Raw genomic sequence first — 13507 nt, 5'->3', positions numbered from 1 at the left:
AACCCTTTGTCCTGTCCCGTTGGAGGTCCTGCCGTCTACTCTTCTGCCGGGGGTCCTGCCAGCTCCTTGTCCTGTCTCGTTGGAGGCCCCGCCGACTACTCTCCTGCCGGGGGTCCTGCCAACCCTATGTCCTGTCCCGTTGGAGGTCCCGCCGTCTACTCTCCTGCCGGGGGTCCTGTCAGTCCTGTGTCCTGTGCTGTTGGAGGCCCCGCCGACAACTCTCCTGCCGGGGGTCCTGCCAATCCTGTGTCCTGTGCCGTTGGAGGCCCCGCCGACTACTCTCCTGCCGGGGGTCCTGCCAACCCTTTGTCCTGCCCGGTCGGAGGTCCCGCCGTCTACTCTCCTGCCGGGGGTCCTGCCAGTCCTGTGTCCTGTGCCGTTGGAGGCCCCGCCGACAACTCTCCTGCCGGGGGTCCTGCCAATCCTGTGTCCTGTGCCGTTGGAGGCCCCGCCGACTACTCTCCTGCCGGGGGTCCTGCCAACCCTTTGTCCTGTCTCGTTGGAGGTCCCGCCGTCAACTCTCCTGCCGGGGGTCCTGCCGGGGGTCCTGCCGGTCCTGTGTCCTGTGCCGTTGGAGGCCCCGCCGACTGCTCTCCTGCCCGGGGTCCTGCCGGTCCTGTGTCCTGTGCCCTTGGAGGCCCCGCCGACTGCTCTCCTGCCGGGGGTCCTGCCAACCCTGTGTCCTGTGCCCTTGGAGGCCCCGCCGACTACTCTTCTACCGGGGGTCCTGCCAACCCCATGTCCTGTTTCGTTGGAGGCCTCGACATTACATGTCTCTCCGGGGGTCCTGCCAACTCCTTGTCCTCTTCCGTGGGGAATCTTGCCGACACCTGTCCCACCGGCTCTGGTTACTGTCCGGTCAACACCGGCTCCTTCCCGGTCCCCTGAGAGATGTGGTCTTCGCCCCTCCTCGAACTCTGCCTTGCCCCCGGGCCGTCCGCCCGAGAACCCCTTTTTGAACTCTGCCTTGCCCCACGGGCCGTCCGCCCGAGAACCCCTTTTTGAACTCTGCCTTGCCCCCGGGCCGTCCGCCCTAATTCCCCTTTTTGAACTCTGCTTTGCCCCCGGGCCGTCCGCCCAAGATCCCTTCCTGGTCCTCTGCTGTTTAAGTTCTGGTTTTTCTGTCTGTCTTTGTCGGTTCGTCTTGTGTCATGACTAGTTTGTCGGTGAGTGTTCTGTTTTGTCTTTGTTTATATCCCTAGCCCTAGCCTTGAAATAAAGGAGTTTTTTCAGTTTATATCTGCATTTGGGTCCTGCTTCCAACATACACCGTAACAATAATGTTCTTTTAAAAAACGTTAACTAAAGGGAACAATCTATTGGACACAGCTGAAGCTCTGGCCTTCCTTAAAAACTAACTAATTTAATAAAAATCACAGTTGTATTACACACAATGCACTGTTTTTTGTTCTGATGAAAAATAAAAATTATTATGAATACAAATAAAATAAAAGAAGCCTCCCGCGAGTTACTACAAGCTATAAAGTAGATTTTAAAAACGTTTTATAGAATAAAAGCTCACTGCAGGACGTTGTAGAAATGCGTGTGTGCACCACGACAAAAGAGCCTCATTCACTTTACATTGGGGTTGTTTGCGTGGTGCAGACAGGTAAATGTAACAAAGTTCGTGAGTCCACCACGCATTGCGGTGTTAAGGAGTCGTGGTGGAGTCACGCATTCTGGTGAGATCAGGTTGCACCTGGAAGACAGCTGATAGAACAGGGAGAGCATATATAGAGGGATTAACAGGTGCGATAATTAGGCTTGTGAATGGAGGGAAGTGATAGGTTAGCTAAGGAGTGGCGCTCCCTGTCATCTAGTGAAGGGAGCGAGTATTGCCATGACGTGCAATACGGAGTGATAGGTCTTCCTGTCTGAACTTGCGCTAAGCTTCATTTGACCACATTTTCTTGAATTATCGGTGATCAAGAAAGTTGCCAATTATTTTCCTGCTGTTCGACTAATCATTGCAGAAAATTGTTATGTTATTTCGGTATTAAAAAGCATTGTCTCTCAGTTGAAGTAGGCTACTGTCTTTGTGACTTGAATGGGAGAAATAAATCAAATATTCAACTATCTGCATATTTACCATCAGCAGTAATGAGGGGACGCAGTGAGGAACGTAAGAAAAGTTGAGTTTATTTTAGTTTGTTGGTTAAATATATTGTCATACTTAAACCAAGCTAGGCCTGAAACCTACAGTAACCTGCTGGTTCAGCGTACAGTAGGTCAAACTCTAAATAAGAAAGCAAGCCTGGCAGCCAATCATGTTTTTATGAGTGCTGGTGTGGGAGAAGGAGATGATGAGCTTCAGATGCAGACTGCCATTTCTCCAGCTCCACCTTTAACTCCACGGTCACCGGCTCCAGATGCACTTCCATCTCGCAGTCCTTCGTTTCCTTTACGTTGCCTACAAAACAAACAGGAGTCATGATTATGATTTTATGCAAACTGAAAAGAAAAGTTTACATCCATCAAAAGACATCCCTTTGAAAATGTCCTTTACATTGGACAGCAAATATGGAAAGGGAGTAAGGAAATCCTCTTTAATCGTCACATAGGGGCATGTACACAACACCGCACACACAGTGACATTTTTCTCTCTGCACTTAACCATTGCTAGTATGAGGATGTGTTTGGGAGCTATTATAAAGCATCCTGGTACTGTGCCTTGCTCAAGGGCACCTGGACAAGGCCCCTAATGCAAACTAGCACCTCTCAAAGTAACGATCCACAGTCGGGACTTAATAATATTTATAGAGTGTATTTATATGGCACTTTTGTCTGAATCAAAGTCGCTTTACAATATTATGTAAGGAAGGCTTGGGGTGGAGGGAGAACAAACAAAAACATTTACCGGGCATGGATTGATGGGGGGGGGGCTATGGGTAGGCAAAGGAGAAGAGATGAGTTTTGAGGCGAGACTGGAAGTGTGTGAGGTACTAAGTCACGGAGAGCTTGGGGACTTGGGGTCTGCTGTGGGACTTTAAACCCTTGTTTCAATTATGTCAGGATGTTTTTAAATAAATAATCTCTGTACTTGATTTTACAGTGTGAGAAGTAATCTGATAATGTAATGGGGATGTTCAACCTTTTGAAGCTGCTGTATTCTTCTGTTTAGAGCCGCTGTCCGCTCCCCGCTTTGGTTCCTTCTCCTTCTTCTTGTCCTCTTTGAGTTTCTTTCCCAGATCCTAAAGATGAGAGAAAACATATCCCACATAAAATACTGTAAATCTCCACGTCGGTTCGATACTTTATAATCCTGAAGCTAGTTTTTAATCTATCCTGTCTCGATATTTCCAGACTTCAATTTGACTCCTTGTAATTCCTCTGAAATAGACCAGATAGTTGAACCATTTCAGCAGCTGCTCAGGATGTAAACTTGCCTTTTCAAGAGTTGGTGCAGCTTCCACCTCAGTCTCAGCGTGAAGAGCACCGAAGTCACAGAGGACGTCCACCTTCCCTCCTCTCTGCACCAGGCTCTGCAGCGGGACGTGCACAGAGCCAAGGGTTCTTTGGATGGAGGCGTCCTGCACCAGCTCTAGCACAGATTTCTTCTTTTTGTCTTTAGACTTATCTTTGGTGGAACCAGATTTAATTGGAGACTATGGAGGAAACACAGACAGGAAATTATGAAAATGATATGCAGTGGAATCTGCCAAAACAGACTTGTGTGAGCTCTGGTGGATTTTCCTTTGATCTATTGATATAAGTGGAACTTCAAATGCACAACCACCTCATTAATAAAACCATGATATGGAGACAGAAATGTTGTCCTCAGCAGATAAACAAAAACCGAAATTACATGGGAACATTTTATCTTTTTTGAATTTAGGGTTAAATTAAAAAATGTAGTGACAAAAACTGTGATATTTATAATCTTAATCATAAGATATGGTAATCAAACATAAAACTAGAATAAGAATGACAGTACAGTTCCCCTTTCTGATTTCCTCTCCACCGCTAATCCTTTCTGACCATGATTCATTTCTCTTTGAGATACATGCTGGAATTTCTTAAGGGACTGTAGAGGGTAAGATAAGGATCAGATTCTCTTTCATTATGAGGTTGATTAAGGGTATTTCAGTGGAATTAGCAGATGCCGTAGAGTCTTGGGTCAGCTGCAGATGGCCCGGAGCAAACTTAGCCACTGATTTCTGTAATAGAACTGGAACCTTCTTGTTATTGGTCAACATAAGACTATGGAAAATCATAATCTATAATATTGAAAACATCTGTAATGATATATTTGCTTTTGGATCTATATTATGTATAATATTAATGAAAGTTACTTAAAAACAAATGCTGAACTATAATTACAATGTGATCACAGTATAATGAGATTTAGAGCAACCGAGGTGGTTTTAATAACCAGTGGTAAAAATCGAAATCTCGTACAATATTGCCCGGTCAGTGTGAGCACACCGTTTCTAGCTACGTGCCCCATTATGGGTATAAATAATACAGCATTTCCCTCAAATCCATACTCATTATTTTGTATGTACGTAGTGTATATTATATAGCTTTAAGAGGTTTTCAAAGTTTTTGATTGAGTTGAATTCAAAGACAAACTCACTTCTTTCCCTTTACCGCCTTTCTTTTCTTTCACAGTCTGGCAGGGTTTGGGCCCCGGGACGTCTTCAGAGGCTGCAGGCCATGACAGAACCTAAAACGTCAGATGCCCGAAAATGAGTCCTAACACTTGTTGATGCATCTAAACAACGACTGTTAACTCACGTGACCTTTTCCTCCACTATCGTCAGATAAAGGCCTTGATTGAAGAATCGTTTAAGGCCTCCCAGATCACTCATGACGTGTGTTTTTGTGTTACTGAAGTCAATACAGTCTGACCATGTCAGCTTTGTTGTGCTGTGTCTTGTCACTGTAGAGATTAGAGAGTCCAAGTGTCGCACACAGTGGGTATTGCATGTACAAAAACACAAACAAAAAATTTCTGTGATACATACAGCCGTTAACTGATAACTAATCAGTCATCCAGTTTCATTTTGAGTACAACTCTCTTCTACAGTATTTTTCTCTGAAGTTCACGGAAACTGATAAGAAAAGGTTCCTCTCACTTCCATGTGATACACTACCAAATTAAATGAATAATGACATTATATCCAAATTCCTTGGCGCAATGCTTTTTTTGTATCATTGCGTGGAAACATATGTGTCAGCTCTCACAGCGTTTATGATGTAATACAGTTTCATGCAGGAAGTCAAATGAGTTGATTTACCATGGGCAATATCATGGCAGGTTTCCTCAGAAAACACTGTCAAGGCTTGTGTGTCAGGTTTGGAAGATTCTTTTTCACAACTTTTGTTGGATTGTAGGCCGGAAGAACTGAAGCAGTCCTCTGTTATATGTGCTGCGTCAAATTTAGAATCACTGTCATTATTCTGTAAGACAGCAAGACAAAAATAATTAAGTGCTTTTTAAAAGACCGTTTCTTGTCATGTTTACTTATGACATCTTTTATATTCCACAGTGTTTTATGTTTTACTTTAAATAACAACACAAAACAGGGCAAACATAAAACTGATGTTCATGCACACATATAGGTTCTTAACAGTTTCTGTTGTTATGAAAGTAACTGTGTGCAATAACAATAAAGTTAAGTCTAATTTATTCGTATACCAAAAAGGGAAGTTCAATCTAACAGAAAATAAACTTTAAAAGACTCTTGAAATAGGCCTTTGAAATGTAAAGAAAATGTGAAACTTTCACTAGAGTTCAGAATACAAAAGTAACGAAAGATTACATCACCAGGTTAACAGTTTGATGACTGATGAAGTCGTATGTGATAAAATAGCTGTAAGCGATGACAGGGAAATCAGGAGTGTTTCCGTCCTCACTCATCAGCGGGTCTGGGATTCCCCTCATCCTGCCCACACTCACTGTGGCTGATGCCCGGTTCACTATCAGATCTGAACATATGAAAAATGACCGAAATGATGATTAAAAAAATCCCCCTACATTCAGAGGACTCAGATCTACTAATAACAGCCCTCAGGCTCACCACTCTTCTTGGCCAAGCCTCTAAAGCAAAGTCTTTCCTCAGGGGAGATCCATGAGGCGTCCAGGCAGGAGAGCAGAGGGAGACTGTCCAGAGTGAAGCCTGGGTACGAGGGGACCAGAGTGAAGGGATTCCCCTCCAGCACCAGCGTCCTGAGGCAGGGGAGCGTGCTCACAGCGCGCAGCAGGGCCTGCTGGTCCTTAAACTCACAGTGACTCAGGTCCATACACACGAGCTGTGGCCTGAGATCACAAAACAGTAATAAATTAAGAAGTGGATGGACTCTTTTTTTTTTTTTTTCATCATTTGTAATACAACTTGTTGCACAAATAGCATAACAAAAAATGTAAAGCTGCTTTTGAAATGCTGTAATAAACCACTATGTGCCGCTGGAAATAATTGTTTCCAAAGAGCGCTCTGGTGATTTACTATCACATTTCCAAAAGAGACACATTTTTTCCAAAAATGCTGGAACCTACATTTCCCATAATGCAACTAGAGTATTTGATTTGATCTCCCTGCCTCCTATATGCCAACTAGTTTTAAAGGCCACCACTTTAGCTGATAATGCAGGGTATCTGTTTAATATTTAAAATATTTGCTAGAGACTCAATTTAAAATTAAATTGCAACTGTCTAAAAATCCCCCTGCCACACACAAAGGTCCATTAACAAAAGAAATACTGAGATAATTAGTCCAAGCGGCCCCTCCATCCCCAACTTTCTCTAAAAGTTTCTATTCATTTGGATATTTAATTGTAATCGAAACAAGTATCTAAAAGCTGTTGTCTATGTTCATTTTCTACTCGTCCAGGAATAAATTCTTATTGCGCAAAATATAAACAACGTCCCATGTCATCACATTTGTATCGTCAAACTAAGATAAATAAGATGAGATAACATAAGATACACTTTATTAATTCCAAATTGGAAAATGTTTTTTGTTGCAGCAGCATCTAAGAAAAGTATTGCACATAATACAAAATAAAAAAGAGTACGACATAAACAATTATACAATATAAACATCTCAAGATAGATAAACCAGAACTAAAAGTGAAAATATAAGAAAAGATATGTAAACTATCTGACTAATAAAACACTAATATAAACTGTTATCATAGTAGTATGATGGAAAGTAGTACTTAAATGGTACTTGTGATAAAAAAAACTGGACTTCATTTATAGATAACTACAACTATTCTTAATTGATGTGATAAATAAGGAAAGCTTAAGAAATGCTTCGCTATGTTAAGGATGTTTTATGGAGATATGTCATTATAAAGCAATACCATTTATTCTGATGTATTTATTTTCTGAAGGAAATCAGAAAATGTTATGTATTTGTTTAAAACATGAGAAAATTGCTCAATTGTGTGTAAAATACTACAATTATAGGCTTTTGCTCTACATTGAAAGCCAGATATAATAAAGTGCATAAATGTATACTGTAATTGCCCTGGGATAAAAATGCTGAATGTAACAGGTTTTAATCGGAACGGACATTTTTGTGTTTCATTCACAGGTTTCTGTATTTTGGCTAAACAGTTTCTTGTAGGCTTATTATAGAAATGAAGTAATGACACAAGTTATGCAAGATACTGAGACAACATCTCATAGATGTCATACTTCTTTTTTAAAAGCATTTTCTACCTAATCGCTGTCATCACTGTGTCACCAGCTGACCACTTTAAGAGGAAAACTATCGGGGTCACCTCATTCGGTGTCACCATTAAAAAAATGCAGGCACACTGTCATCAAATCACAATATCTGTGAAATCTAAAAAACCTTCATGACGCTCCATGACATGACATGACATCAAGTCATTAGAGGTTTCTCAATACTCAAAGTTCCCCTCCTCAACTCCTATCCTCGACTCCTATCCTCGAGACTTGGTGCCGCCCACAGGAGATGCGAGCGGAGGACTGAGGAGGGGAACCGAGGAGAGAGGAGGGAAAGCAGCAGGCGGTTAGAGAAATGAGAACTCCTCTCCTCTGAGCGGTCATTTTAAAGAGACGTCCATTAATGATGACAGGAGGCACAGCAGCCCTCTGTCTGATGGACAGATGTGTTCATGACGACTTATATATTTACTTTGAATGAATTGACAGTACGGTATAATGAGACAATAACAGGCTACAGATGCGGACATATACACATACACACACACACACACACACACACACACACACACACACACACACACACACACACACACACACACACACACACACACACACACACACACACACACATATTTATATAAATATCCTCCTGGGACCCAGCCCATTGAAAATGTCCACTGTAGTGGACATTTTGTTAACATGCATCTCCTTTTACTCTTTTGAGCTACTCTATCAATCCCTGATGTACTGTACAGAGGACATCCTGGTATTTCCAGTGATATGTCATTGGTTAAAATTGCATGCTGGGAAGTTCCTCTTTCTTTTCATCCAAAATGGCTGGCATACGAAAAACAAAATTGTATAGAAGCAGGAGGAGAAGTCAAATATTGTTGAATAATTGTAATTTTTACCATGAAAATCATATATATTCTTGTTTATTAACATGTGAGGAACTATATAATTAGTTCTGAAAGCAATTAAATAATTCAAGTTTTCAAATAACAGCCCTTTTATAAATGTCCATTCTAGTGGACGTCAGGACTATCTTCATGGACTTTATGACTCAATATTGTTGCAGGAGACGGAACTGAAGCAGACATTTTCTGTACCAGATAGTTCAGGGAGATTACGATTTTGAGCTCTCAGATGATGAGAGAGATGAGGCTTTCACACCTTGGATAGAAGAGGGTCAAGAAGAAGGGGGGGAAAGATGCAGGATGCTCCATGAGCGCACAGATAGATAAATAGAGACAGATAGGGACGAGCTGGAAAGACATGGCCCTCTGTGGGGCAAGAGTAGCACGTATGTCTTATTGTTGTTTTTATTTTAAGTGGAGCCACGAAAAATGAGAATTGCCTCAGGAATGCAAGCTTTGTTTCAATGAGCATGGTCAAATGGAGACCACATCCATAAAACTAGTCAAGATGACCCTACAGCCCGTGCTGACTGGAGTCAATGAGATACTTTCCCAGTACATTGACTACAAAGTCTTTGAAGATCTGGAAAGATTCACCAAAAAACAAGCTAGTTTTGTATTGACCAAATAAACAGCAATGTTCAGATCAATTACTTATTCATGTTTTAAATAAAGGTAAATGTATTATTGTATTATTATCACTCTATAACCATAATACGTTATATAGTCCATCTGTTAATTTTGGCTGTCTTTTCAAACTAATATGGTCCCGACGTCCTCTACAGTGGACATACTGTAACATTAAAAAAAAAAAAAAAAAAAAAACCTAAATAGGTAGGAAATCACAAAAAAAAAAGGAAATTAGAAGACACTTTTTTTCCTCGGGTCCCAGGAGGATACAATTTCAGAATCAAACAAGTATGAGAGCACTCTCATCAGAGACTGGATATATCCCCCCCTCTCTCTGGTCGCTGAAATGGGGAATTGAAATTACGGGCCAAAAGTTGTATTTACAAGTATTAAAAGTAAGCAGAGGACACCAAACCAACTGAGACCCGTCTGTCCGTCACACCTACACACTGTACAACACACACACCTACACCACACACACGCACCTACAGCTCCTAAAGCATAATCAGGCTACAGCCGTTGTGTATTTTATTATGTGAAGCACTAAATGGTCTTAGAAAAATATCGACTCTTTGTTTGTTGATATCTAAACTACAGCATACAAATACAGAGAGTAATGTAGGTCTACTCTGTTATACTGAGTGATATATATTTTACACACTGCTCTGCTTTCTGCACGGACCTCACAGCTGTTCTCATTGTAAACATCGCAACGCGATGAAAGCCGTTTCTAAAATAATATCCAGGGGATGCATGCAGAGCTGTCATTGGCTGAGATAAGTCCGGCCGTGCGTCACGCCTCCACCGTTCCCGGAAATGCATCCGCGGAGGAGCCGTGGAGGACCCATCAGTGTCTCCTCGGTTAGAGCTCCTCCAGAGAGCCTCCTCGATGCTCGATGCTCGGTCCTCGAAGTGCATTTAGAGAAATTAGATGTCCTTCAACATGGCGCGCTGAAATTCATTTCCGGGTCACTACCGGAGGACCGAGGAGTCGAGGAGGGGAAATTTGAGTATTGAGAAACCTCTAATGTCTTCCCTTACTCCCAATAATAAAAAGTACACTTTGATTGAGTGCAGGGTCAACCTGGTTGTGGTTTACCTCATAAATAACCAGCAACTTCCTGCGTGCATGCATGTCTGCATGCTTGCTTGCGTGCGTGTGTGAGAACTAACCAGTGTCTTCCTGTAAGATAACAGATATCATCATCAGAGCCCAGATAGTTTGAGCCGAGGCCGAGGTACTCCAGGTGAGGAGGCAGGCGGTGGGTGAGACTGTTTAGTGCAGACAGCCGGTTGGCACGTAACTCCAAAATCTGTGTAAGCACAAGTTTTGCAATCAGAGTTAATCATCTCCACATCACAACGCCTGCTACACTGATGTGTAAGTGTCATTTTCAGTGAGATACCTCAACGGAGGAAAAGCTTTTCTACTCTGTTTCAAATATTCAATCAAACTGTGGGACCTTTGCAGAGGACACTCACCTTCAAAGTGCTGGGTAGGTTTTCTGCAGGTATTTCTGAAATGTTGTTGGAACTCAGCACCAATTCCTCCAGCTTTGAGAACTTTAACAGCCCATCGTCAATGACTGATACCTGAACACAACACAGGCAAAACATCAAGTTGAGACCAAAATGAAGTTTTAGTTTGAAGTTGGGTGTAGTCCTAGTCCCAGTAAAGGGTGCAAAGGGGGAAATAGACCCCCCCCCCCTCCTCTGACTTAACATCCCTAAATTTAAGAGTCTCAAAACTTTACAATTGTGTACCTGAGATCAAAATGAAGGCTGACGTCCAAGATGGAGTGGTATCACTTTTCACCCCTCTCCTGATTTGAAACCACGGCCTTATTTGATCCAATCGCAAGATGGATTCTATTTTTGATATAGTGTTGCTTTTGTTAAACATGGCCCCTATTGACTTTAAGTTATTAAGACCTTTTTCCCTTTTGGGGATTTTTTGTCATCGAGAAGGCATGCAAGGAAATCAGATGTCTTCTCCATGAATTAAAGGTAACAGGGTGAGTAATTTGGTACAGCTACAAAGGGTGGTCAAAGAGTTGTCAGAATCAGCTCATATAAGCTGCTGATGAGTTGAGATTGTTCCACAGTGTTGGAGCTTGAATAGTAAAGGCATGATTCCACATGGTTTAAGGAGATGGAGGTACTATTAACAACATTAGACTATTTGATCTGAGTGAGGTGGAGATAAATCAGTACACCCACTCCATTGTCCACAATGCGAAGTGTAGTAAAGTAGTTGTAGATGAAGTCTGCTTGCAGGCGTTCATGTTGGAGCACAGCCAGCTGTCTGAGGGCCGAGGCCTGGGGGCTCCAGGCTTCATCCAGCCGCCATGGAGAGTGAGGGCAGGTCAGCAGGTCGAGGAGGGCGTCTGTCTCCTCCGTCCCTGCTTCTTCTGTACTATCTCTGCTCTTTCTCTGGAAACATATTCACACTGTTTATCAATGTCCTGTATAAAGAAACTAGTATGCCGTTTTGATATTGAATGAAAGGCTAAAAGCTTTAACAAATAGACAAAACAATGAAACTTCCCCATTTGATTTTCTGTTGAATTATGCAAATGATTCGTTTCTAGAACATACTGCCATTTTATCAGAATATAAGAACAAACCAGTCTTTAAAGACCTTCAGAATATAGACAGGAATAAAACTGCATGATTTGTGTAGGAGCTTCTGAGACTTCTGGCTCAAAGTATGAGAACTATTTTTGATAGCCTTCAAACATGTTTTCCATACAGTTGGAATAACACTACAGGTAAATAGAATAAAAGGTTAACTAATAGATATCGCTTTGAAACTTACCCAGTTGATTAAAAATACATTTTTCTTTGTAATAAAAGTTTTCTGGAATGTAATGTTTAAACAAAGCATTAACCTATGCTCAGTTTTAGTGAATAAGGAGAATTCAAAAGGTCAAAGTGAAGCACAATAAACACACTTAAAGAGGCCCTATTATGCATTTTTGGGTTTCCCTTTCCTGTAGTGTGTTATTTAGGTTTTGTGCATGTAAATGGTCTGCAAAGGCCAAAATCCTAAAGTTCCCTCAAGAGAGAGTTTCTCTCCCACACACTCCCCCTCTGCCCGAAACGCCTCCATTGGACTCCACTACATAGTGACATCACTATGTAACACTCGCACTTCTATTGGCTCGCGCTCCAATACATTGGACGTGATTGGCTAACGGCCCCTACACACAGCGGCGTGCGTTGAAGCTTCAGCGCTGCTGCCCATTCACTTTGAAGGGGTGACATCACGCTTTGCCTAACTGCATTGTGGGAGCAAAGCGTTGCTCGCTTCAAAAGTAGAGCAATGTTCTACTTTGTTCTACATCATAATTATGTCCTCTTTAATGTGTATTTTGGGTGTTTTCTCTCCATAAGTTGTAATGAAAACGTGTTATGGAAGCAAAAAAGCCCCTAAACCCCTGAAAAGACATGATGATTTTTTGAAGACAACCTGTTAAACCCTACTACAACCAATTTAAAAAAGGAAAAACTCACCCAGGTGCCATATCCACATGGAAAGTCATTTAGACATAGGCGGCGAATCTGCTTCTCCAACACAGCAGAAAGTTTCTTTGAGCTCATGGCTGTTACGACTTGTCAACATATATGTATTTGTAAGAAGAAACACATGAGGGAAAGTAATTTTTTTCTCAGGTCAGTCTTTCAGGTAATAGCCCCATGTGTTTATTTACAAATGGCGGCCAGTTGCCCAGCAACAGCTTGTGCTCCCTGCATGGAGTCAGGACTTCAGAGTAAAGCTGAAGCAGATATTAGTTTAGGGGGAGGGTGTTTTTGACAAAACTCTGAAGTGACTTAGTATAATTAAACAAATTCAAGACAAAAAAAGGAGATGATGTCAGGTTTAGACAGATTCTCTTCAAGAAATTGCTGTTGCATAATGTAAAAATACAACGGTTGACTGAATTGTATTGTAATTTAATAGTGATTTTATTCATAAAGCACTTTTTAAATGTCATTTACACATTGCTTCACATCACATTTGTTAAGAATAACATTAATCTACACATGAAAACAGACACAAACAAGTGTGCACGTGTAGCTTAATTACAAACCATGCTGGTTTAAAGAGCATCTTGCAGGTTTTTTTGTTTTCTACATTTATGCTTAAACTTGCTTGAAGATTACAATTAAAAAAGTGAATGTAGGATTTGATATGTTTTACGAGACATAAGGGCAGGAACTCAGAGGGAAAGTAGCAATTTTGAGCTCTGCTCTTAAAAACTGCTTTTTTTTAAGGTCATATGTCAAACGCGTCATATTACATCACAAAGGGTAA

At 41.6% G+C, this 13507-nt stretch overlaps 1 protein-coding gene across 1 annotated transcript; it reads right to left on the bottom strand.

Annotated features, from left to right (window-relative positions):
- Positions 1–2142: 2142 nt before the first annotated feature.
- Positions 2143–12870, bottom strand: LOC117452954 (leucine-rich repeat-containing protein 43-like). Its single transcript, XM_034091781.1, has 12 exons — positions 12706–12870; positions 11410–11622; positions 10672–10782; positions 10363–10502; positions 6024–6262; positions 5771–5931; positions 5241–5403; positions 4743–4882; positions 4577–4666; positions 3387–3605; positions 3092–3191; positions 2143–2410 (listed from the first exon to the last, which is right to left on the bottom strand). Exons 1-12 carry the CDS (start codon positions 12790–12792, stop codon positions 2274–2276), a joined length of 1800 nt encoding a protein of 599 aa, XP_033947672.1. The 5' UTR covers positions 12793–12870; the 3' UTR covers positions 2143–2273.
- Between the last annotated feature and the right edge of the window lie 637 nt (positions 12871–13507).

This window comes from Pseudochaenichthys georgianus, chromosome 9, assembly GCF_902827115.2.
Source record: "Pseudochaenichthys georgianus chromosome 9, fPseGeo1.2, whole genome shotgun sequence".
Lineage (NCBI taxonomy): Eukaryota > Metazoa > Chordata > Actinopteri > Perciformes > Channichthyidae > Pseudochaenichthys > Pseudochaenichthys georgianus.
The sequence above is the reverse complement of the archived record's forward strand: the minus strand, read 5'-3'. Positions and strand labels throughout refer to the sequence as shown.